Source organism: Piliocolobus tephrosceles, chromosome 7 (assembly GCF_002776525.5).
Source record: "Piliocolobus tephrosceles isolate RC106 chromosome 7, ASM277652v3, whole genome shotgun sequence".
Taxonomy (NCBI): Eukaryota; Metazoa; Chordata; class Mammalia; order Primates; family Cercopithecidae; genus Piliocolobus; species Piliocolobus tephrosceles.
Window position 1 is genome coordinate 106,712,892 of NC_045440.1, and position 27,649 is coordinate 106,740,540.

At 37.5% G+C, this 27,649-nt stretch overlaps 2 protein-coding genes across 2 annotated transcripts in view; both read left to right on the plus strand.

Annotated features, from left to right (window-relative positions):
• FZD6 (frizzled class receptor 6) overlaps positions 1-13,535 on the plus strand; it is a 34,228-nt gene extending 20,693 nt beyond the window's left edge. The window contains exons 4-7 of the mRNA XM_023225453.1: positions 5,242-6,259; positions 9,022-9,170; positions 10,291-10,701; positions 11,994-13,535. Coding sequence (XP_023081221.1) covers positions 5,242-6,259; positions 9,022-9,170; positions 10,291-10,701; positions 11,994-12,162 — 1,747 coding nt within the window. The 3' untranslated portion in view covers positions 12,163-13,535. The remainder of the gene's footprint in view (positions 1-5,241; positions 6,260-9,021; positions 9,171-10,290; positions 10,702-11,993) is intronic.
• Positions 13,536-20,086: 6,551 nt separating this feature from the next.
• Positions 20,087-27,649, plus strand: part of LOC111551483 (glycine--tRNA ligase-like) — a 31,087-nt gene continuing 23,524 nt past the window's right edge. Inside the window, exons 1-2 of the mRNA XM_026454989.1 lie at positions 20,087-20,143; positions 25,561-25,696. Coding sequence (XP_026310774.1) covers positions 20,087-20,143; positions 25,561-25,696 — 193 coding nt within the window. The remainder of the gene's footprint in view (positions 20,144-25,560; positions 25,697-27,649) is intronic.

Genomic DNA, 27,649 nt, shown 5'->3' on the forward strand with positions numbered 1-27,649 from the left:
AACAGGGAGTGAGGGAGCATGGCATATACAGGGAATTCAAAAACTAGTATAGCTGGAGTGATGAGAGTAAGAAAGAATATAGTGCAAGATAAGAAAGGAGAGAGAAGCAGCAGTCAGACCATCCAGGGCCCGTCTTGCATATTTTTATGCTGAAAGCAATGAGGTCTTCAATATTTTAAGATAGGAATGGGTAGCATGATCCTGTGAGCTTCTGTATAGAGCATGGAACCTGTGTCAGTCTCCTGAGGGTTGGGCAGCACTCTGTGGCAGTTTCTGTTAGGAATCCAGGACACTTCCATACTGCAACTCTGTCAGCCAGGTGGATGGGAGAGAGAAGGTAGAGAACCCACACCTTTTCTTGAGTGCCTCAGATGGGAAGTGTTACACCTTTTCCACATGCATTCCTGTTGGCAAGATGTCAGTCATGTGGTTATAACTGAAACAAATAGTAAATGTGTGTCCCGAAGGAAAAAAGTATTCAAGGCAGAGGACATGTCAGGTGCTGCCAGTCAAAAAGAATATTACACTATGCTATTTCACTAAAGTGATTGGGGCAAAGGACAGATCACAGTAGGTGAAGGAGTGAGGAGAAAGTGAAGCCAGAAACAGAGTTCTTAGGAAAGTTGGCTATAAAAGAGGAAAGTTTATGAGTTTAATGGGAAAGAACTATTTTAAGAACTACTAGGAAAAAGGAAGAGGCAAGCATATATGGGGTAGAAGAAGTCTTCAATAGTAGTTTTCTAAGAAGGAGGTAGGATCCCAAGCATAGATGACATTTTGACCGTGGATGGGAGGAACATCTGTTGTAACAGTAGGAAGGGATAGGATGGCTGTGGATATAGGTAGGTTTGTGTATTTGGTAAGAGTTGTTGCAAGAATTTCTTTCTGATGGTTTCTATTTCCATTGTGACATAATAAGAGTCAAGGAGGTCCTCTGTTGTGAGTCTGGAAAAGAAGGATATGTGTTTGAGAGAAGTGGTCATTATGGAGCATAGGAGAATGAGTCAACTAGAGAGGCTTCATAACATTTCAGGTAAATCAGGCAATCCTGAATTGGTGGATCTCATCTGGCCTATTGAGAACTTCTCCAGCTGTGGTGGGATGCTTGGGACTAAGCACAGAGAAGGCAAATAGTTGTGGTTGGGGTTTTGTCAGATGGATTCAGTGCAAAGATAAAGGTGCACTAAAAAATGAAGGATAATGAGAAGGGTGTTACTGAAACAATAGCCTATGAAAGTCTAAATGGATGGGGAGCGAAATGAAGAGAGAAAAGAACTAATGTATGGAGACAAGCTGGAGGAGATCTATCCCAGTGAGGTTTTTTTTTTTTTTTTTTAAGGCATAATGAGAATTTTTTTAAAAATGAATTGCAAGGATAGGAACTTGCAGACGAAGGGCAGGATGCTTGAGTTGATTTTTGGAGATAGTATGTACTTGCAGGTTGTGGCAGGGTTCCCTGTGTGACTTTGATTACGGGTGGCCACTGTGGGTTAGGGATAGTCACTGGAGATGAGGAGGCTAAACAGCCAAGAAGCCAGAGTGTGGATGGCTTGTTCTTGGTCAAGTCACCAAGGATGATGACAGCAAAAGCAAAGGAGAGAAAACTGATGATTCATTTAACTCATATTTCTTGCACTCTTACTGTGTGCCAGGACTGTTCTAGGCACTAGAGTCATAACAGGCAAAAATTTCTGCCATCATGAACCTACTAGTGGAGGGAAGGAGAAGATTCAGTAAGTAAGATATATTTATATGAGAAGATGGTGAGGCCTATGGAGAAAATACTTGCTCTTTCATTATGAGATTGCCTACTCAGTTTCAAAGCAGGGAAGGTTATAACTTGAAAAAATTTATGCTGGCACCTATGCTTAGTTTCTAACTTTGTTGGAGTTTTGGTCTTTGTAACTTGATTTTTTGAGAAATAGATAGTTTTTAAATAATTAAACTAAATCAAATTTATCCATGTTTGAGAATGCTTGATACATTGAATTGGGAAGTAGAATTCATTTTTTAAAATTGTTTAAGCCCTACATTAAACCATATCCCATTAATATAAAGCAAACCCATAAACATCCTTTTATACAATGTTAGTTGGGTCAGTTGCACATAAAAATAATTCTAGTATGGCCTATACTGGAGAATATTTTTTCATTTCTATAAATAAGAACTTCAGACTTTTGTGGCATCTTATTTACTTTGAAAACACACGCAAAGAAAGAGGGGAACCTCTGATGAAAACATAAAATCTAGCTCATTGAAAGATTTCTAGCATAATAAAAGATTTAACATAACTGTGGTAAAAACATGAAGGCCGCATCTATTATTTGAGAAACAGCAGAACTGTGTGTTATGACATGCATTAGGCTCTTAGTTCCCCAGGAGAATGCCTTTGCCTTGAAAGAAAAAGGTGCATTCATTCTTTGAGGTCTGTAGTTTCCTCAGCTCATCAGAGCACAGGCACATTCTTTTCTACGTGAAGCGTTTTGTAAACTGAACTTTGTTTTCACTTCCAGCTCCAGCCATCCTCGGGTAGCTTGCCAATAGATGAATTCCACTCATTTGACCCACAGTGCTCCTTCTCTTCATTTCTCTCTCTTTCCTCACAGCAGTGCATGTCCACCATACCACCTGAGAGTCTGTGGAATCTTATTTTCTGTTATACTTGTTTCCTTACACCCATTTTCCTGTCTTTATTATGATAGTCAAACTTTTTCTCCTCAAAGGTATAGCTGACTTGCTTTCATGAAAACACACTGTCCTAGTAAGATTTATCAGAGGTCTTTCCATACCTCAGCCACTATGCTATGACAGATTTTATCATTAATAAGTGCATTTCAAAGTGAAAACGTTACAAACATGCTTAACAGATGTTTTTATAACATGAAATATTCTACTGCGTTAAGACCAAAATGCTGACTGTACTTGTTCCATATACCTTCAGACCAGTGTTAATGTAATATTTTGGCAAGGTGAATCGTCTTTTTTGGATATAAAACTCTTAGCATAAGCCAGGAATGGTGTTGCACAGTTGTATTCTCAGCTATTTAAGAGGATTGCTTGAGTCCAGGAAATCAAGACCAGCCTGGGTAACACAGCGAGACCCAGTCTCCATTTAAAAAAAAAAAAAAAAAAAAAAAAATTCAATCTCAGGCATATGCAGGCATATATTTAAGAGAAATAGTCTATCTGGACCTTTCTGTGATAGTGAATAAACATGATGAATACTGACTGACTTGATCGTTTGCAATTAGAGTTCATGTGGAGAAAATAAGATTTTAAGCACAATTAACTTATGAATGAATGTATCCATTCACTGACCTTTTCCACATTAGTCTTGATTAATTATTTTTTTTCCTATTCTCTAGACAGTGGAGGCTGGTAATTTATTCTACTGATACAGTGAGACCTCATATAATAAATTGGGGAAAGAAACTGGTTAGCTTTTTGTTTTATTTTTAGACTGAAGAAACTATAGAACCTATGTGGAACTTACACACTTCTGGTAGATACATAATCATTTTCAGGAACAACTTAGTAATATATAGTAAAATGGCAGATGCTTAACCCTGCATCCTAGGAAATCCCTTCCCATAGAAACTCTTACACAGAGAGTCGTGCACAAGAATATTGATTATAGATTCTTCCTAATTCTTTTAATGGGAAAAAATCTAAAAGTCCATCATAGAAGAATGATTAGTAAATTGTGATATACTTAGACACTGGAATACTACCATACAGTTGATAAAATGAATAAAGTTGACCCACATCTGTCAACATGGATAAATCTAGAAAATATAGTGTTAAATTTTAAAACGTAAGTTATAGCATGCTATATACAGCATGATGTCATTTATAAAAAGTTCAAAACCTGAAAAACAATACTTTATAAGGTTATGGTTAGTAAATAATGTAATAAAAATATTTTTTTAAATGTTTGAGAGTAAAAATGGAATTTGTGGTAATGAATACTTCTGAGGAGAGAGAGAAGGAAATAAGACCAGAAAGGGGTCCCCACCGTATCTATAATGTTATATTGCTTTATTTTAAAATGTATAAAGCAAAATTGACATAATATTATGTTTTAATAAAGCTGGTAGATGTTTTTTTGTATTTCATTTTATGGGCATATGTTTTAGTCTGTTCTTTCTAAGGTATATTTAAAATGCTTTCTCATTTAAAACCTCCAATACTTTTTTTTTTCCTTGAGACAGAGTCTCCCTCTGTCTCCCAGGCTGGAGTGCAGTGGCTCAGTCTTAGCTCACTGCAACCTCCACCTCCCAGGTTCGAGTGATTCTCCTGCCTCAGCTTCCCAAGTCACTGGGATTACTGGCACCTGTCACCACGCCCGGCTAATTTTCATGTTTTTAGTAGAGACAGGGCTTCACCATGTTGGCCAGGCTGGTCTTGAACTCCTGACCTCAAGTTATCTGCCTGCCTCAGCCTTCCAAAGTGCTGGGTTTATAGGCGTGAGCCACTGCACCTGGCTAAAACCTCCAATACTTTTTAAACCATTATAGATCCCCCAAAATAATACTGGTATATACAAACTCAACTTAGTGATAAAGTTCTGTACGAGATGGAAATATCTCCATCTATCACTCAGGACTGTCCATAAACAAGGAAGGCAAAGAGCCTGACTTGAACAAAATGGTGATCTTCATTAAGCTGGTCCTCAGCCTACCTCTTGCTGGCATACTTGCCTTTCTTTAAAAACTTGAACTCTATCCTGTCAATCCAGAGAAGGATCTCATTTCAGTCATTTTAGTTATCATCACCTTAGTTATATGGTTGCTTCACTTTTCTTATGGGCATGAGAAAATAAAAGTGAATAGACAAGACAGTTCATATGATATAAAGACATACTTTATATGCTATAAAGAGACAAGCCAGTACTTCTCTGGAAGCTACCAATTAAGATAAATTCTTAAATATTTAGCCTTAAAAACAGAAATTATTTTAAAATTGTTAACTGGCTAATTTTTTCCAAGGAAGTGCCTTTTCATGTTCACCTGCTTTGTATTTAATATAAATTATTGTGTTGAGGCCCCATTAACAGCCACAAGTTTTTAGTCAACTTCAAAAATTTCTACTCAACTCTTATCTGTAATCCATTTAGGTTTGTATCTCTTCCCATCAATCATGAATACATAAGGTAATATTTTATAGTTGGAAAGCGCAGCTTAAAATAGTGAATCAATAAAAATGTTGATTTCATATATTTAATTTTCATAATCTTTACAGATTACAATACTGTGATGAGACTGTTCCTGTAACTTTTGATCCACACACAGAATTTCTTGGTCCTCAGAAGAAAACAGAACAAGTCCAAAGAGACATTGGATTTTGGTGTCCAAGGCATCTTAAGACTTCTGGGGGACAAGGGTATAAGTTTCTGGGAATTGACCAATGTGCGCCTCCATGCCCCAACATGTATTTTCAAAGCGATGAGCTAGAGTTTGCAAAAAGTTTTATTGGAATAGTTTCAATATTTTGTCTTTGTGCAACTCTGTTCACATTCCTTACTTTTTTAATTGATGTTAGAAGATTCAGATACCCAGAGAGACCGATTATATATTACTCTGTCTGTTACAGCATTGTATCTCTTATGTACTTCATTGGATTTTTGCTAGGCGATAGCACAGCCTGCAATAAGGCAGATGAGAAGCTAGAACTTGGTGACACTGTTGTCCTAGGGTCTCAAAATAAGGCTTGCACCATTTTGTTCATGCTTTTGTATTTTTTCACAATGGCTGGCACTGTGTGGTGGGTGATTCTTACCATTACTTGGTTCTTAGCTGCAGGAAGAAAATGGAGTTGTGAAGCCATTGAACAAAAAGCAGTGTGGTTTCATGCTGTTGCGTGGGGAACACCAGGTTTCCTGACTGTTATGCTTCTTGCTATGAACAAAGTTGAAGGAGACAACATTAGTGGAGTTTGCTTTGTTGGCCTTTATGACCTGGATGCTTCTCGCTACTTTGTACTCTTGCCACTGTGCCTTTGTGTGTTTGTTGGGCTCTCTCTTCTTTTAGCTGGCATTATTTCCTTAAATCATGTTCGACAAGTCATACAACATGATGGCCGGAACCAAGAAAAACTAAAGAAATTTATGATTCGAATTGGAGTCTTCAGCGGCTTGTATCTTGTGCCATTAGTGACACTTCTCGGATGTTACGTCTATGAGCAAGTGAACAGGATTACCTGGGAGATAACTTGGGTCTCTGATCATTGTCGTCAGTACCATATCCCATGTCCTTATCAGGTAAAAGCTATCACTTGGATTATGTCTATATTTACATTTAATGTAGAAAATGTTCCATGGAAATATACTTGTATTAGTCATGGATGTAAAAGTTGATTTCAGCTGAGAAAATACAAGAGCCATAGGTAAGGATTTCCTACACATCAACTGAAACTGGGGTGAATGTTTCATGACTTCCTTCCTCAAGCTTTAGCTTCAGTTGTGTAGTAAAGCACTTCCTTTATTCTCTGAAAAATTAAATTAAGCTACAAAGGCAGATTAATAGCAATAAAGAGCAGAGTCAAAAGAACAGACCTTGACATTGGGAGGAAAACAGAAGTCACTTTTTGCCGCGTTGGCAATTGTTTTTAATTTTTTAGTTAGTAGTAAAAAATCTTATTTGGATATATTTAATTTGATCATATTATCTTATAGCTTTTTACATAGTATATACTTACAAAAACAGAATTTGCTTTTTGCCTGACTCATCTGTCATTTCTCAACTGAAAAAAACACAGTTGTAACAAAATATGTTTTATATATTTCTGATTCTTATGATTAGTATAAGGGTGGTATTTTTAAAATTAATAAAAGTAAATTTCTGAAAATATAAAATTTCTTAAAGCTTTTTAGTTGAAGTTTTGTAAATATAAATTTGGTTTTGTTTTAATAGATTTTAGACATTATTCCTGACTCTGTGTGGTATTAAGTGCATTGAACAAGAGCACTGCCATCACAGTGTATCAAATTATGCAATGGAAAGGTCAAACTATTTCATATAATAGCTTATATTTCAGAAAGTTACTGCTTTATAACATTGTGGAACCTATTTTTTATGTTGGTATGTGGGGATACTAGTTTTACTGGCCTTATACCTTGTCCATAATCTGTTACCCATAGTTTGTTTTTACTATATACTTAATAAGAGGGCTGTGTCTTAATGTGATCCTGCTATATTAATAATGACTCCTAGATTCCTCAGTCTTTTTGGCAAGGTCAGGGAGAGGAAATTATTACATACTGCTAAAAAGTTTAAGATCTATGGTTTTTAAGTTTAAGATCTATGTTTCTTATGTTTTATGTAAGAAATTATAAAATATAGGATATAATTAGAAAATTACAATCTTCAAGTGGAGAAGGCTATAATATTCTTGTAGTTACAGAAATTACAAAAGATTGCTAAATTTGACTAAGTAAAAAATTTTTTTTTTAAATTCTGTGTGACAAAACAAAAACAACAACCAATCCATAGTCAATGTCAAAAGACCAACTGGGAAAGTTTATTTGCATATGACATCATAGTTGAAGAGCTAATTTCTCTAATTTATAAAGAGTTGCTACAGATCAATAAGAAAAAACCATTCATCTGATATAAAAATGAGAAAAGAGTAGGAAAAAGATTCACAGAAAATAAAAATGAAAAAACTATTCTTAAACATATGAAAAAAGTTATATTAAAATAAATATAAAGTTAAATTAAATTATATTTCCATGTATGATATGGCAAACATCTAAAGGTGTCCTAACCACTGTGTGGTGAGACAATAGCAAAATACATATTTTCAGACTTTGCTATTAAGAGTTAGTTCAACCTTCTGTTGAAGCAATTTCACAGTATGTATAGATTTATAATGTGTGTACACTGATCCTGCCCTTCTGGGAATTTATAGACAGATTTGCTTACAAATATGAGAAATTAAATAATACCAAGATAGTCACTACAACATTATTTGCAAATGACAATAGATTGGAAGTAAATATCTATTAGTAGGGATAGTAGAATAAGTTATGGTTCACTCACACAATGGAACAGCCTTTACAAAGAATAAAGAGCTCTGGCCGGGCGCAGTGGCTCACGCTTGTAATCCTAGCATTTGGGGAGGCTGAGGAGGGCGGATTGCCTGAGCTCAGGAGTTCAAGACTAGCCTGGGCAACATGGTAAAACCCCGTCTCTACTAAAATACAACAAATTAGCCGGGCGTGGCTGTGTGCGCTTGTAGTCCCAGCTACTCGGGAGGCTGAGGTGGGAGACTTGCTTGAACAGGGAGGCGGAGGTTGCAGTGAGCCAAGATCATGCCACTGCACTCTAGCCTGGGTGACAGAGTGAGACTCCCGTCTCAAAAATTAAAAATAAAAATATAAAATAAAATAAAGAGCTCTATTTGTACTGATACAGAATGGTCTCCAAGAAATATTAGTAAGTGAAAAAGGCAAGAAATGCAGAATATGTAATATCTTGACCCTTGTGCAATGTTTAAGGTTAGAATTTCAAAGTTTATGCCTAAAAGAAAAGTATAATTTCAATTCTTAGGAAATTTTCACATTTTACTTAATTTACTTTAACCAAGTTTTTATAATATAAATATTAATAATGTATAAAAGCTGTAAAATATTTATTGTTATGATGAGTTTAAATGCATTTTTGTGGTAGACTATAGAGGGGGAAAATAGGTAAATATTTAGAGGCAAATATTCTGGCAATTATAAGAGGCTACTGTATCTATCGAGAAAAAAATGTGAGGAAATCATGACAAGATTTAGGAGATTATTCTTAAATATATTTCAGTATTTTCCCCTTTCTAGAGATTTGGTTCATAAAGCTTCTTTGTTCAGCATTTAGATAAAAATGTATTGCACTTAGAGCATGCTTCATTATATCATTTCAAACCTTTTTAGTAAAACAGTTGAAGATTTATAATTTTTTTCGTATTATATGGATAATATAGACTTCTTTCCACTTTAAGTGCATCACTGAAAATATTATTATTCACTATTTTTTGTAGGCAAAAGCAAAAGCTCGACCAGAATTGGCTTTATTTATGATAAAATACCTGATGACATTAATTGTTGGCATCTCTGCTGTCTTCTGGGTTGGAAGCAAAAAGACATGCACAGAATGGGCTGGGTTTTTTAAACGAAATCGCAAGAGAGAGTAAGAAACGATTGAATTGTCTGACACGGTTTTTAAATAAGCAGATCCAAATACCAAGGAACTGTTCAATGTACTAGAGTTTCATTATATCAACTATTATTTCAATTTGATTAGCCAACTGAAGTTTGGAAATTTTTTTCATGAAAGAGACATGCTTTATTTTTGCATTTGTTATACTAGTCTGACATATACTGTTCTGTTTGAAATATGAATGAAAGATTTATGAAAGGCATATTTTCATGATTTATAGTATATCCAATATTATTACTGCTGTCATTGGATTCATTATTTTGGGTACAGCATTTTAAATAATTTTATCCTTTTTATCAATGATAAAAGATTAAATAAGACTAAGTATATATAAAAAAACTTATAAAGTATGATTCAAATATAAGTGATGTGTTATGGCCATTATTTACTACCTTTAATCTTATTACACACAGCTATGACCTATTTTCACTTATTTGTCTTAAGATGTTAAAAATTCAAACTTATGGAATATTCTGTAACAATATTGATTTATACACACACTATATACAATGTACTATAGCTTTTTAAAAATTGTTCCCCACTGGTTTGATTAACTTATTTCAGAACTGTAGACCTGAAGAATCATATTTAACTGGATATTTTTTGCACTATTATTATATGTCTATCTTATATTTATGTACTCACACTAATTTCAGTGTAACTTGCTAATTTTTAATGTTAGAAAGGAAAGAGTTATATTTAAATGAAGCCCATTAATTGTATTCTCTATCCTTTTCTTCTGGTTTACTTTTATATTACATATTTATGTACGATACAAATACAGTATTATGTATAGTACATTTATGCTGTTTTGAGTCTCCTTGCCCTCATCCTTTGATTCTTGCCTTTTTAATTTCTTGCCAGTTTACTATTTATACTGACAAAAGCAACTTAGAGTGTATACCCAAAAGATTTTATAAAATCAATTTATGTCCTAGTATTTATAATCCCAGATTTTATAATAATATAAACCATAGAATTTTCAACCTTAGTGACTAAGGATTTTTGGCAAAAGATATGTGATATCCTTTATAGCCTCTACTGTAACACTTGTAATTTGAGTAAATCCTCTCCTTCAATTTTCTTACAGTCCAATCAGTGAAAGTCGAAGAGTACTACAGGAATCATGTGAGTTTTTCTTAAAGCACAATTCTAAAGTTAAACACAAAAAGAAGCACTATAAACCAAGTTCACACAAGCTGAAGGTCATTTCCAAATCCATGGGAACCAGCACAGGAGCTACAGCAAATCATGGCACTTCTGCAGTAGCAATTACTAGCCATGATTACCTAGGACAAGAAACTTTGACAGAAATCCAAACCTCACTAGAAACATCAATGAGAGAGGTGAGAGCGGACGGAGCTAGCACCCCCAGGTTAAGAGAACAGGACTGTGGTGAACCTGCCTCGCCAGCAGCATCCAGCTCCAGACTCTATGGGGAACAGGTCGACAGGAAGGGCCAGGCAGGCAGTGTATCTGAAGGTGCACGGAGTGAAGGAAGGTGAGATTTGATTTTATGTAAAATCATCACTATTTTAAATACTGAATTACACATTTTTTATTCAAGTGTAACACATCTGGAAAGCATTTTGTGATATATTATGTCTGTACTCTTACCCGAAGGAAGTTTGGGTTCAGCCTATAAATAATGCTATTTAGTAGTTTAATTCTTGGCTTTGAGAACAGCTTTAATATATGTTGTTCAAGTAGGAATGTTCATTTCTGTGGTAATTGTTAAGATTTCCTTGTACATTTAAGTAAATGCAATTTACCTGAAATACAGGCTAAGTTTTAATTAATACTGCATTTTAATTCTGTCTAAAAGGTGTCACCCTATACAAAATTATAATGTGTCATTTTATCTAAAATTATTTTATTTTCTGAACATGAAAAAATATTGACATTATCTTTAATGAGTTTTCTCAATGGCCGTAGGTGACCAAAACACAGATAAGCCAGAATGCAAACAGCTAATTGCATTAAGATCTCAAAGTTATCTTACCTAACCCTCTCAGACTAGGCTAAATGCACCTTCTCTGTGTTCCTATGGCAGCTTTCATATATTTGGATTGGAATTAGATACATGCTTTATCTTCTAGTAGATTTGTAACCTTCTCAAAGGGAAAGCTGAAGTCTTACTCATCTTTATGTTCCCAATTTCTTACACAGTACTGATCCATGGTGGGAAATCAATAAAACATTTGTTAAACTGAGGACAGGAATCCTGCCTTATTAATTCTATTCCCCATGAGACTCCATGTTCAGCCTATATATGAGTAGTGCTTGATGAAGTTTCTGAAGTCAGTGAATATTATATTTTAAAAAATTATTTGGCCAGGCATGGTGGCTCACACCTGTAATCCCAGCACTTTGGGAGGCCAAGGTGGGCAGATCACAAGGTCAGGAGATTGAGACCATTCTGGCTAACACGGTGAAACCCCATCTCTACTAAAAATACAAAAAATTAGCCGGGTATGGTGGCACCCACCTGTAGTCCCAGCTACTTGGGAGGCTGAGGCAGGAGAATCTCTTAAAACCAGGAGGCAGAGGTTGCAGTGAGCCGAGATCACGCTACTGCAGTCCAGCCTGGGCAACAGAGTGAGACTCCATCTCAAACAAAAATAAATAAAAACAAAAATTATTTGTATTTTGAAGTGTTAAAGTACACCTAAAGACTTTTAACTACTTATTCTCTGATAAAGGTGGACACTGGTGAGGGGTTAAACTCATGAAAAATGGCATCATATTTCTGCTTGTGGATGTGTGTGTGTCAACGTTTTTTCTTTTATCTAGGATTAGTCCAAAGAGTGATATTACTGACACTGGCCTGGCACAGAGCAACAGTTTGCAGGTCCCCAGTTCTTCAGAACCAAGCAGCCTCAAAGGTTCCACATCTCTACTTGTTCACCCGGTTTCAGGAGTGAGAAAAGAGCAGGGAGGTGGTTGTCATTCAGATACTTGAAGAACATTTTCTCTCATTACTCAGAAGCAAATTTGCGTTACACTGGAAGTGACCTATGCACTGTTTTGTAAGAACCACTGTTACATTCTTCTTTTGCACTTCAAGCTGCATTGCCTACTGTTATACTGGAAAAAATAGAGTTCAAGAATAATATGACTCATTTCACACAAAGGTTAATGACAACAGTATACCTGAAAACAGAAATGTGCAGGTTAATAATATTTTTTTAATGGTGTGGGAGGACAGAGTTAGAGGAATCTTCCTTTTCTATTTATGAAGATTCTACTCTTGTTAAGAGTATTTTAAAATATACTATGCTATTTTACTTTTTTGATATAAAATCAAGATATTTCTTTGCTGAGGTATTTAAAACTTATCCTTGTATCTTTTTATACAGATTTAGAAATAAGCTTATATGTGTTTGAACTTTTTTGAAATCCTATTCAAGTATTATTATCATGCTATTGTGATGTTTTAGCACTTTGGTAGCTTTTACACTGAATTTCTAAGAAAATTGTAAAATAGTGCTATTTTATACTATAAAAAAAGATATACCAAAAAGTCTTTTAATAGGAATTTAACTTTAAAAACCCACTTATTGATACCTTACCATCTAAAATGTGTAAATTGTATAGTCTCATTGTTTGAGGAATTTCACGGATCTAAATTATGTGACTGGAATAAGGTGCTTACTCAGAGTGTCCACTGTTGATTGTATTATGCTGCTCACTGATCCTTCTGCATATTTAAAATAAAATGTCCTAAAGGGTTAGTAGATAAAATGTTAGTCTTTTGTATATTAGGCCAAGTGTAATTGATTTCCTTTTTTTAATGTTTCATGACCACCCATTGATTGTATTATAACCACTTACAGTTGCTTATACTTTTTCTTTGTTTTAACTTTTGTTTTTTAACATTTAGAATATTAAATTTTGTATCATACAAATGTAAAATTTGTATCCTTCTCAGACATTTTGTAGAATTCATTTCGGCAGCTCACTAGGATTTTGCTGAACATTAAAAAGTGTGATAGCGATATTAGTGCCAATCAAATGGAAAAAAGGTAGTCCCAATAAACAAGGCACAATGTTTTTATACAACATACTTAAAAATATTAAGGAGTTTTCTTAATTTTGTTTCCTGTTACGTATTATTCTCTGAACAAGGTTTTCTGATGCTTTTGGTTTTCTCTCCATTTAGCATTTGCTCTCAGTTTTTTTCTCTATTTAGCATTCTGTTAAGGCATAAAAACTATGTACTGTATGGAAAATGTTGTAAATATTACCTTTTCCACATTTTAAACAGATAACTTTGAATACAAAAACTTTGTTTTGTGTGATCTTTTCATTAATAAAATTATCTTTGTATAAGAATTATGGAGTATTCTGTGGTTAGGTATAGTAGTTCTGGCCGAGGAAGTAGTGTAATTTTTTTTTAGATTAGTGACTCCATGACTGATAAGTCAGAAGCTTCTTTTTAACTTTGAAGGAGAATACCGTCAAGACTCTTGTTTTTTGTCACGATTTCTCTCCAAAAATGTAAATTATACAGCTATATTAAGTGTAACTTTTTAAAGCCAGTAGGAAAGCTCTGGGGTGTGGGGGGTGAAGCAAAAGGAACCCCAGGACTCTGTTTTCCTCCTATCAGTGATTAGGTGATACAGACAAACCTCCCAAAAAAGAAGGCTAAAATATATGGATGAAATAAAACAGTAGGCAGATTTCTGTGATGGGGGAAAAAAAGAAGTAAAATAATATTACCCCCAAACATTAAAAAACTAATAAGATAGTGAGGAATTGCCAGGTTAAGATCTGGGAAAAGAGAGAAATTCTCGCTATGAAGCCCAACATTTGGAGCTGCTTTTGCCCAGGAGCATTTGATTACTTGGAAAGGGTGGCTGAGAAGTGGAACAGTGCTATTGACAGCCTCAAAGGGCTGGAAGACAAGGGGTCTGCAACCACCCTACACTTAGAATTTTGACCTCAAAGGGATGGATCCTAAAAGTACATGTGAGTTGTACATAAAGCAGCCCTGCTTCAAGTTGTCTGGGTAGACAGAAAAAGCTCAAACCCTGAAATTAGATTAAGGTAGCTCTGGATTAGTAATACCCTCAAGCACCAGGTAAATGAAAACCTTCTCTGGAGGAAGAAAATGTTATTTTATATACTCTAAAAGTACCACAGTGCTCATCATACAATCAAACAATCAGGTATGCCAAAAAGACTATTTTTGTTCATTAAAACATGAGCAAGAATTGGCACAAGCAAGAGAAAAAGATCCCCAGGTACTGCTGATGTATTACTAGACATACATCATGTAAATTAAAAGTACAAGCAAGGAAAACAATAAGATACTACACACCTATAGGAATGGGCAGCACATAGTGACTCCCTTCCAAAGAATCCAAGTACAGGTGGTACAGGGAGAGTAGCATTTGCAGTGGAGAAACCTGACAAACTCAGTGAGAGGTACCTCACTACTCAGAAAGCGAACAAAGAGTGGTAAATCATGTTGAGAGTGTTACCTTTCATATGATGTGATGAAAATTGCAGTTTACCTCTGATCTTCCCAAAATCTATAACCTCATTCTAGTTGTGAAATATGAGATGAATCTCAGCAGATGCACATTTTACAAGATAGCTGACCACTCCTCAAAAGGAGTTAAAATCCTCAAGAACAAGGGAAGTTTGGGAAACTATCACAGCCAAGGGGAGCTGAAGGAGACATGACAACTAAATGTAATGTGGTATCTTGGAAAAGAAAAAAGCACATTAGATAAAACCTAAGGAAATTTGAATAAAGCTTAGTCATCTAAGTCAGCTAAATGTTCTTTAATTGTGTGTGATAATTTTCTTCCTTCTGCTTGCTTTTTCCACCTTTTAGTCAGATATTGAACTCCTTGATGAATCCTTTAATTTTCTCATCTTTCCTCTTCTTTTGCCCATCTCTTTGGATTTTTTTCTTTGAAACTTTATTAAATGTATTTTTAAATTTTTGTTTGAAGTTTTTTGGCTATAATTTTTTAATTTCACAGCATTTTAAAAATTGTGTTCTTTTTAAGTACCTTTCTGTTTTATGATTATTTTATATATGCTGTATTTCAAGATACACAATTTACTTCTTAAAGGTCATATGGGAAACATTAATTTGTAATATTTATTTTGTAGCAGGTGACTTTATTAAAGTCCCTCAGTCCCTCTAATAATTTTGCAGTTGATTTTTCCTGGATTTTCTAGGTGGATGATCTTTTCCTCTCAAATAATGGTAATTTTATTTCTCAGATATAAGCTGGAACTTCTAGCCAGTTAACATTAATGTAGTAGCAGTAGACATCCTTGTCTTGTTTCTTTATTTTAAAGAAAATGCCTATAGTACTTCATCATGAAGAACAATGTTGGCATTCAACATAAGATAAGTATTTCTTAACGAGTTAAAAGAATCCTATTCCATCTTATAATTTTTTTTTAATGAGCAATATGTACTGAATTTTATCAAATGCCCTTTTGCTACCGGGATTAGTCAGTATGAGGCTAACTTCTATAACAATCCTCAAAATCGTAGTAGCTTTAGAAACTTATTCATGTAACAGGTGTGAATGTTCTTGAGGTAGCCTTCCAAATTCAAGCAACCACCACTTCCATCTTATGGCTCTGCCATCTCTCTCACTGAGTGAGAAAGAGAGTAAATGATTGCACAGAAAAATGTTTCATGAGCTAGAGTTGAAAGTGACATACAACATTTCCAGCTGCATTTCATTTACCAGAACTCAGGCATAAATCTAGATGTCTTCCTGACAGGGAGGAGAAACAGATTTACTGAGCCATTGGCCAGCATGTCAGTCTACTAACGTGATGTGTTACATAAATTTCCTAACATAATGCCATCCTTTCATTCCTTGAATAACCCTACTTGATCATGATGTATCATTTAATACTTCTGGATTTGATTTGTTAGTGATGTATTTAGGATTTTTAAAATGTGCATCTATATCTACTTACAAATGATTTACCAGCCCTGGGCAATATTACAATATTTGTAATAAGTAAGCTTGAATTTTAAAAGTATTTATTTTTAATAGCAAAATTCAAAAGCATTATTTAATTTTTTTAAAAAGCAGTTTTTCATGTCACCAGAGTCTTTGAGGGCCCCCCCCCCAAAAAAGAAGCCTGCTGTCGACCAGCCTGACAAACATGGTGAAACCTTGTCTCTACTAAAAATACAAAAATTAGCTGGGCATGGTGGTGGGCGCCTGTAGTCCCAGCTACTCAAGAGGCTGAGGCAGGAGAATTGCCTGAACCCAGAAGGCAGAGATTGCAGTGAGCCAAGATTGTGCCATTGCACTCCAGCCTGGGTGACAGAGCGAGACTCCATCTCAAAAAAAAAAAAAAAAAGTCTGCTGTCTCAGAAAAAAAGGTGAAGCTAATTTTTATAAGAATTACATAGCAGTTTTCAGCCAAGAAAGTTAACTTAAATTACATAACATATTTACATTTACAATAACAAAATTGGCACGAGCACTGTGCAGCTAAACCCAACAGCAGCAAAGTCTGCTAGAAACCCTCACTTTGAAAGTCTGCTACAAACCTTCAACAAAATGTCATGAAATGCCATGTTTCAAAAAGACTCAGAACATACACTGGGATCCACCACTGCTATGCTGTTCATGGTTCTGAAGAACTCTTCCCTACACTTTCTTAATCAAGCTAGACTGAAAACAGATCATAATTGCCAGCCATCATCAAAATCACAGTTTTAGTGCTTTCTTACTCTTTCATCTTAGAAACGTACCACAGGTAGATGTTTCCAGTTCCTACTGCTGGAAAGTTTTAACCTTGCCAAGCAGGCAGTTACTCTCAGGAAATGAAAGATATGATTTGTAATAACCACAAGAAGTCCTGCAGTTGCTTTTCTGCATGGAAAGCATGATATTTAATACCTCACTGCCCACTGCACAAGTCAGATACTTAAATTCCAAGTTTTAACCATGGCCCCTGTGATCTGTCATGTGCAGAAGAATCAAAACTTTCATTAACTCACAGTGAAAATGTGTCCACAAAGAGCGAGAAAAAATTAAAAGTTTAATCCAAAATGATCAAAGACATTGGGATCCAGAGCCAGGCGGTAGTGAAGAGCAGCATAGTAAAGTTCATTATGAATATTACTGCAGGATGGTAGCCAAATGGAAGCAGTATGGAAAGAAATACAATGAAACGAAAAGGAGAAAAGACTTGTGGCAGTAAATACTAATTAGAAATAAAAACAGATGGAAAATTATTGCTAAGGTGAGTCAATTTAGCAGCCAGTTCTGAGGTTTGTATTTTCTATCCCTAGAAGGAAAAAAGAGCCAGAGAAAACGTTGAAGAGCAGGTTTTCTAATTTTCCACCACAAAAAGAAAAAAAGGACATGAAGGAGGACAAACCTACTTAAGTCTTGATAGAAACATCTTAGAGAAAGTTTTCAAATAAATTATTTTCTAAACACATGCCATAGTTCATCTTCATTAATACTGAACACACTTTAAGTATTTTCTACTATTTCACTTAGATTAGGTTTTAACAAACATACCTAGTGTAGAATCTATTAAAGCTTACATTTAATACCTATGTTTATATACTATTAATTATAATAATTATAATGATAATAATACATTTAGAATATGTTGAAAAGAGAGGCACAAAATCAATAGAGATTAAGAAAAAAATTTTTCTAAAGTTGCACGAAAATGAAATATTTGAATATCTTTTTTCCCAAATGCTAACTAGAGTAAAACTGTCTAGTTTGTGGGTTTATTTCCTTAGGGACCTATTCCAGGCTCTAATTAGTTTCACTATCAGGAAATACATAAGTCTGAATATACATACTACACATTATCTAGAGAAACTGACCAGCAAGGTAAGAGCTTCCCTCATGGTTTTAGTCCTTCCTAACTGTCAGCCCAGTGTCCCCTCATGAGAATTCTCATAAAACAGAAACCTTCAGACTTGTAAACAAAGCTGACCACTGGCAAAACCCTTACTGGCATTTCCAGCCTCTTAACCACCACCTCTATTAGTGCAGGCTCCATGTGAAAAAGAATGACATGCTGTGTTTCTGGAGCTGACCTTGTTGGCAGGCTGTGGGCAAATAAAAGGTACAGTAAAACAAAACAGGAGGGCTGTGTTTCCTCAACTGACAGGCATCACTGCCTCCTTGTCACGCATCCTCAGGCTCTGGGGAGGCCTTTCCAGGCTTACCACATGGACACTGAGCAGTCCAAAGGTGTTCTTTTATGAAAGCAAAGACCATGAACGTGGCATACAACACAACCCAAAGTGGGGGGAGGGTGCCTCAGGGGCACTGTAGACAAGGCAGAGTCTGGCTACCTGGACACTCTGAAGAGACCGAACACAATATAAAAACACAGCCTCAACTCAGTAAGAGCACAGAGTGACAGGGGAGACTGCATTCACCCTTGCAAGGGGGACGAACATCTAAAGAATTAGCAGGTAATCCATATGAAATCTAACTGCATGGACATGGAAGATTCTTGTATTAGTCTGTTCTCACGCTGCTCATAAAGACATACCCAAGATGGGGTAACTTATAAAGAAAAGAAGTTTAATTGACTCACAGTTCCACATGGCTGGGGAGGCCTCACAATCATGGCAGAAGGCGAAGGGGAAGCAAAACTATCTTACACGGCAGCAGGCAAGAGGGCATGTGCGGGGTAACTCTCAGCATCAGATCTCGTGAGACTTAATTCACCATAACAAGAAAAACCTGCCCCCGTGATTCAGTTACCTCCCACTGCGCCCCTCCCGTGACATGTAGGGATTATACAATTCAAGGTGAGATTTGGATGGGGACATAGAGCCAAACCATATCAATTCCCAAAATATTTTCAAGCACAAAAAAACTTGCAAAATTATACTTACACAATAATACCATGTATATAAACAACCTCCACCCCACAGAACCACACTAATATTTTCTGTTATTACTTACTCATGTATCTACATGCATAATGATACCATGTGTGTTAACAACCTTCACCCCATAGAACAATACTATATGTTTTCTATGGTTACATGTAAATAAATGCATACAGGAAGTTGAGGAAAATATAGAAACATGGGTTATCTATGTGGAGAGGGTCAGTATTGTAAGTGATGATCAAAGCAGACTTTAGCCTGATCTGTAATGTAAGGGGACTCTATTAATGTATCATATGTAATCATTAAGAATCTCCTTATTTATTTGCTTACTTATTTATTTTGAAACAGAGTCTTGCTTTGTTACCTAGGCTGGAGTGCAGTGGCGCAACCTTTGCTCACTGCAACCTCCGCCTCCTGGGTTCAACTGATTCTCCTGCCTCAGCCTCCCGAGTAGCTGGGTAGCTGAGATTACAGGTGCCTGCCACCACGTCCAGCTAATTTTTGTATTTTTAATAGAGACAAGGTTTCACCATGTTGGCCAGGCTGGTCTTGAATTCCTGACCTCAAGTGATCCGCCTGCCTTGGCCTCTCAAAGTGCTGGGATTACAGGCGTGAGCCACCACACGCAGCTGAGAATCTGCCTTTTTAAAAAGAAAATCCACTAAGCACAAATCTAGCTAATTCGTGAGTTCAGCCACACCTGCCTGAGTCTGGGCCTGATGCAGCCATTGTTTCTGTGGATGTGGGCCACACACCTGCAGGCCAGGGAGGGGCAGCCCACACCGCTGAGGTCAGGAAAAGCCACCGGTGCATCCAGTTTAAACTCCCTTTGGCTCCTCGATCCTGTGCTTCTCCTTTCTCTGGAACCACATTCTCTTTAGTTGGCAATCACCACATGTTTATTGGGAACCTCTGTGCCTGCTTCTTTCTCTTCAGTGCCTTCCCCAGATTTGACTCCCACCCCCACAAATAAAGCACAGACCTGCTAATTTGTTCCCGCACCGGGAAGATGGAGGAGCCTCCCAGGGTGAGACATCAGGGACAAGGCGAAGGAGACAAAGCTAAGGTAGGCTGCGTTCAGTGGAACACCCACCAGGGCCAATTCCTCCTGTCCACACCCTAGTGCACACACCACCAGTACCTCAAGTGCTGCCAGCAGCAGGCAACTCATCACCACAATTTTACTTCCATGTGCCTCAACCTCAAGTTGCGAAACTGCTCAAAGTGCGATCTGAGGTTAGGGAGAATCTAAGGCATTCGTGGCTTTCTGCAGAAGATAAACCCCTGTTCTTCTCTGAAAACTCCAGCAATATATTCACCCATGTCCCTTAGAGCCATGCAGTTGACCCAGGCCCTTGAGTTCTGGACAGAGGAACAGGAACCCATGGAGCTGAAAAAGTTGGCTGTTTACAGCTCTCTTTGTCCTAGTAGCCATGGCTAGGTGTTCATGGGGACCACCGAATTTTGATCAGCAGTTCCCAACTTGCTGGATAGTTCCTACATATGCTGAACTGCGAAGGGCCTAAGTTTCTTGTCTGTACTTGCCTACTGCCTAAGCTGCTAAGAGATTAGGTTTTGATTTTAGAATTTAACCTAGTCCCTTCCCTCTAGATCAGATGAGTCAACTTTTCCTCTTCACATGTTTGCCAATAGCAAAAATAACTTTCCTAACCATCTGACACTTAAACCAAAGAGTCATTATTTTTAAGCAAGGGGACAAAATGTTCCAACAAGAATACTTAATACATCAGTGAAAGATGAACCCTGGTTGTGGCCTGGGAGACCACTAGAGCCTCCCAAAGATATTCTATCACTGCTGGATCTGCCATTCAACCTCTAGAATATAGCCAAGAAGAAAGAGCATATTATATTTTGACAAGATAACATACACACTATAGACCCTGAACTCTGACTCTCAAGAGTTTTTTTCTGTCTTTAAAATTTTTGTTTTGTTTTGTTTTGCTTTATTTTGAGATGGAGTCTTGCTCTGTCATCCAGGCTGGAGTGCAGCGGTGTGATCTCATCTCGCTGCAACCTCCGCCTCCTGGTTTCAAGCGATTCTCCTGCCTCAGCCTCCAAAGTAGCTGGGACTAAAGGCATGTGCCACTACACCCAGCTAATTTTTGTATTTTTAGTAGAGACAGGGTTTCACCGTGTTGGTTGGCCAGGATGGTCTTGATCTGTTGACCGTGTGGTCTGCCCGCCTCGGCCTCCCAAAGTGCTGGGATTACAGACATGAGCCACTGCGCCCAGTCAAAAGGTTTTTTTAATTTTTTAATTGACACATAATAATTGTACATATTTGTGGGATACACAACAACATTTCAATACATATATAGTGATCACATCAGGGTTTGGGTTGATTTTATGGTTTTTTGCAGAACTAGAGGCTGGTATTCAGACTGGGATGCATGTTACAGTTCCTCCTCCTCATTGTCTGGAAGTGGGAGGAGGTGATAAAGTCCACTGTCATCTGTACTTCAAGCTCTAGACCAGGTCCTCATGGCACAGAACTCGAGATATACCAAGGAGTTAAGATTATGTCTCATACATAGAACAGAGACCCATGGGAATAATAGAACCTTATGGTTTTTAAAATATTTTACTAAGACCCTTCTTCCATATTTCTCTGGATCTGGAAACAGGACCATTTATTGGTTATAAAGCCCTGTTTACTAAGGCAAACTAAAGGGTGTAATTGGCATCCTAGGTTTTAAAATTTATAAATATCAAGTGCATGTCTGTGTGTGTGTGTGTATGAAGCTTTTGGAACACCACTTAAGAACTCCTAAGAAAACCCCACGTCAAGCCTCCATCAGACACACTCAGGTAAATGGGTCTGCTCTGAAGACCAAATTTTGCCTTGAGTGATGTGTTCTAAAGATCTAATCTTGGGAGGATCAGAAGGCCAGGAACACAAGCAAGCCCATTTGATTCTCACAATAAGCCACATTCTCCAGTGGCAGGTTTAACATCAACATACATTCTCAAAAATCAGGGGGAGGTATAACTAAATGAGCACTCACTCAAACTACAGAGGTATTTGGTAAATCTATTTGTAAATAAAGTGAAAAAGAAGAGGCTCTGCTTTCTTCTCAGCCCTGTGTTGCTAATTAGTTAGGGAAAAAATTGAAAGGTCGTATGCACAATCCTGTGTCAAAATAAGAATTCTTGTTACCCTGGAACAATACTCTGGTTTCTCACTTATATGAACTCTTATGCAATAGTTGGTCCAGAAACAATTCAACTCATCGAAAAATGAATAGCAATTTTAAAGTGGAACTGAGGACCTATGCAATAAAGCTACAAGAAAAAGAAAAGAAAAGAAACAAGACAAACAAATGGCAGACACAGAACACCTCCCAGAAAATATTGCTATAGGGCAGATAAAATGTTTGACAAAACATATCATTTTTACAAGTTTTAGAAATCAGTGAAACAATCAACCCTGTAAAAGAAATAAACAACATAAGAGCTCAAAGATGACATGGGGAAAAGATACAAGGAGGCAAAACATTAATTACTGCCAAAACTCAGTAAAGAAATAGAAAAGAATTGGAAGCAGCACAGAGGATAACAAACATTTCCTATAACATGGTAATGGACATAGAGGACCGAAAATAGTAAAATAAATAAAAACGACTCAGAGTTAAAGACATTGAAAGAGAATATGGTAGTTATAGAAGACAAAGAAAACTAGTATTTCTATAACTAGTGACCCCAAAGAAGATAACCAAAATAACAGAACATATAACATCTAATAAGAGGCCAGGCATGGTGGCTCGTGCCTGTAATCCAGCACTTTGGGAGGCCCAGGCAGGTGGATCACTTGAGGCCAGGAGTTTGAGACCTGGCCAGCATGGCAAAACTCCATCTCTACCAAAAATACAAAAATCAGCCGGGCATGGTGGTCCATGCCTATAGTCCCAGCTACTTGGGAGGCTGAGGCAGGAGAATCACTTGAACCTGGGAGGCGGAGGTTGCAGTGAGCTGAGATCGCACCACTGCACTCCTTGGAAAACTGTGGCAACTCAACAAATACAGGGCCACCAAGGCCCTAATCGTTTAGAAATGACAGTTTGGGTCTTCACTTGGAAAAAAGCCTCCAACCAAATGAAAGGCTGGTGGACGAAGAGGGAAACGTGGGGTGGGTGAGGGAAGAGGCAGCTATAGGATATGAGCTTAGGCCTCAGAACTCCCCCCCTTTCTGACACTACCTAGATGAAAGCATTGGTTTGTTGCTGATTTAAGTTTTATTTCAGGAGCATAAGCATTACCCTACAGTAGTCATGGTGATATTTAAAGGATTTTGTTACTTTTGTCCAAAAGAAAAAATAAATATTTTAAAGTTTTTTTGTTTTGCTTTGGTTTTTGAGTCTTGCTCTGTTGCCAAGGCTGCAGTTTGGTGGTGCGATCTTGGCTCACTGCAGCTTCCATCTCCCGGGTTCAAGCAACTATCCTGCCTCAGACTCCCAAGAAGCTGAGGTTACAGGCACAGGCCACCACGCCTGGCTAATTTTTGTATTTTTAGTAGAGATGAGGTTTTGCCATGTTGACCAGGATGGTCTCGAACTCCTGGCCTCAAGTAATCCCCCTGCCTCAGCCTCCCAAATTCTGGGATTACAGGCATGAGCCACCACACCCAGCTTAAAGTATTTTTATATCAAACAATTCTTGCTGTGCAGCTCCCAACACATTGGATCAACGAAGGGCATTCATCCCCTCAGGAGAACATCAGATACAGCCAAGAGCACAGGGGTCAGGGGATGTGAGTGACCAAACGTGTCCTGGCCCCATACAGCCAGATCGGTTGTAAAGAGGAAAGCTGCCAGGGTGGGTGTGGGATTCCTGAGACCTAAATTGGATCCTGGCTTTCAGACTGGAAAGATCCCAAGGCATCAGACTATCCAAAAAGAGAACTGCTTGGGCAGGAAGGAGCTGTAAGGGCTGAATGTGGGACAAGGCAGGGAGAGGGCCAGAGGCAGCCAGCTCTCCAGAGTGCCCCTTGACTCCCTGCTTCATTGATGGACTCTAGAAATAGCCAAGTGCTCCCAGAAATAACCACAAATTATGGTATCTGTCAGGCACCATCTCACAGATAAGGATCTAATGGAAAACACTAAAGGTCCTTGCTCTCATGAAACTTACATTCCAGGAGGTATCAGAAAATAAGCAAGTTACTGAATAAACAAACAAGGTCAATTCATATAGGGAAGGTATTAAATACTGGAATATTACTCAATGATGCTAACCAAAGCATCGTTTATAACAGAAGCTGAAGTGTCTACAAATATGCAACTGGTTATATACTTTATTCCATTCTGTGGAATACTGTGAAAATACTAAATTAATTAAAAGACAAGGAAGAACGGTAAGTGTTCATAGGGAAAGATGCCCAGGATTCACTGTTAGTGAAAAAAGCAGGTTATAGCATAATATGTATATGATAATCCTATTTGGTTTATATTCTAATGCAGTTTTATATGTATAATGACTAGAAATATATGTGCCAAACTACAGACAATGGTTATTTTAGAGGAGTGAGATTATGGTGGGGGTCAATAGCAGGGAAAACTTTTACTTTCTGCATTGTGCACTTCTACATTGTTTGATTTCAAAATAAGTACCTGCTATTCCCCACCTACCTCCAAAATAGGGGTGGAGGAAGAGAGTGGTAGCTCAAAGTGGTAAGAAAGAACAGCCTGTTTTGCAAACTTCTATTACTTGTTTAACTAATTTGATGCTTCAGGTAAATTGAGGCATATCGTAGTTCAAGCTACATATCAAGATATAAATGAAAATAAGCAACTTTATGAATTTAATTATCTTAAACACTATTCTAGAAGTTTCCAAATTATTTATTACCAGATAAACATTTTTTTTTTCAATTTTATAAAAGATAAAATATGCTTGTTTCTGGAACACAATGTAAAATTTCATTGATTATGAAATCAATGAATTTATACATTAATATGATATTAATGTATAAAATGCAAAGTTGGTTTTTACCTTCTACTATAACTTGGTTTAGAACTTAAATTTGATGAGCGTCCTGTGTCTCTGGATAGACATCTTAGAAATATCTGATGTGTTTTAGCCCTATACAGAATTCTAAGTTAAATATTTCAAGATGGCTTTGGTCAGCCAAGCCTGACTGCTGGTATGCAGACATGAGCAAATCACTAAGAAAAATAATTAAAACCCTTACTTTGGATAGGCAGCTTGGAAACCAGCATATCTGTTGAACGTATTAACAATGACTCATAACCACATGAGTTAAATATACTGAGGAATTAAGTGTTTAGCTCATAGTTCTGGGTGTCCTGAGGTCTGGGATTACTATAACTCCAACAGAAAATAGTGATTGGATTAGATACTGGACTCGACTCCCAACTTCAAGGCCAAGAGTTTGCTAATAATGTACCCTGTAGGACTCAGACAGGAGGGGAACCTCCCTGCCTCTTTCTGCCTTCTGTTTTCCAGGACTCTGTAAGGCAAGAGGAGGAAAATATCTTTGCAGCAGGCTGTGGTGTGACTTGGATTATTGCTTCAGATGCAAAGTCCAAAAATCTCAGAACAAAAGTAGTTCTGGTGACAAGTTGTAATGAGAAAGAAAGCTGTAGGTGACAAGTTGTAAGGAGAAAGAAAGTTGTATTTCCTCGCCATCTTAGGGGATCCCCAGGAGCGCTCAGGACAATGAAACTTGTATCTGGGCCTCCTCCAGCAGGGGAAGCAGCAGACGGGTGTCTGCTGGCAAGCTGTCACGTGCTCTTTCTGCATGTTTCTGACGTTGGGAGTCACAGCTCTGCAATGGGAACACTCCAGAGCTCTGGGCCTCCAGGGACAAACTACACTCTGGAAAGGAGCTGATGTGCTTGCTCACCTCAAACTGTAAATGCTGTTGGGGTGTAATCTTCCCAGATACATGGGAAAAAAAACTGTAGAATTTTGCTGAGTGAGAAAAAGAAAAAACTACTAATACACGCAACAATGGATGAATCTCAAAAACATTACACCGAGCAAAGGAAACCAGACACAATGCGCACACAAAAAGCACATCGTCCAGAAGTGGGCGAGAGACAGGTTAGCCTGGGAAGGGTCATATGGTTGTATAGGCATGTCTATCATCTCTCCATAAAATGTGTGGGCCTATGTCATCTATTTGGGCTTCATCCAAAGTTCTGAGGAAAAAGGAACAGTCATCTTTAACATATCTGTGTCCTCAACCAAAAGCTGTCAATTGCCGACTCAGTATCCATTTCCCCATGCTTTTTCACTGCAAAACTCCAATTTACTTAAGTAGCAATTCTATTCTACATGGGAAAATTAGTCCCAGGAGTTTCTTCTTGATTTGCCTAAGTCTATTATGGTTATCTCATTCGCGGGATTAAGGATTATTTTAGGGTTGAGTATGTGGCCTCCTTCTGGCCAATGAGATGTGTATAGAGCAGGGGGCTCCTGAGAAAGATTCTCTTCCTCAAGAAAGAAATAAGGCAAGAGATGGTCCTCTTCTTCCTCTAGGCATCGTTGCATCTATCAGAGACACCTGAGTCAGCTGTCTCCCAGGAAGGATGATAGTGTGAGGACAAAGCCAGAATCTTAAAATGGCAGAACCTAAAGATGGAAAAAAATCTTGAATCTTTGATGATGTGGTTGAGCTCTGAATTAATTCAACCCAGAGCAGCCCTCCTTCTGAACTTCTTATTAAAATAGAAAATAAATTTCCTTCTTGTTTAAGTCATACTGAGTTGGAGTTGATATTACACGCTGCTGATAGCACCTTAATGGATTTAACAATCAACTTTTTGTGGGGCAATGCATATTTCCCAATATAGTGTCTATCACATAAAAGACAGTCAATGTTTGTTGAAATATTATAAGAAATGTATATGGCTTGGCACGGTGGCTCACGCTTGTAATCCCAGCACTTTGGGAGGCCAAGGCAGGCAAATCACTTGAGGTCAGGTGCTCAAGACCAGTCCAGCCAACATGGTGAAACCCCTTCTCTACTAAAAATATAAAAATTAGCCAGGCATGGCGGTGCACACCTGTAATCTCAGCTACTTGGGAGGCTGAGGCCAAAGAGTTGTTTGTACCTGGGATACAGAGTTTGCAGTGATCTGAGATAGCTCAACTGCACTCCAGCCTGGGTGACAGAGTAAGAATCTGCCAAAAAAAAAAAAAAAGTATATATCAGACACTTTGATAACTACAGATACATCATTCCATCAAAATAAGTCTGAATTTGAGCTTATTTATACTGCAAAATGAGTAGAAAAGTAAGAGGACATGAGGTAGGATTTATGTGGAGTGAGGCCATCTGGGAATCACTGATGATCAAGCATATCAGGGAGCTGGGCACAGTGGCTCGTGCCGGTAGTATCAGCTACTCAGGAGGAGAAAGAAGGAAGATAGCATGAGCCCAGGAGTTTGAGGCTGCACTGAGCTATGATCACGCCATTCCACTCCAGCCTGGGCAACAGAGAGAGACACTGTCTCTAGATAGATGGATGGATGGATAGATAGATAGATAGATAGATAGATAGATAGATAGATAGATAGATAGATAGAT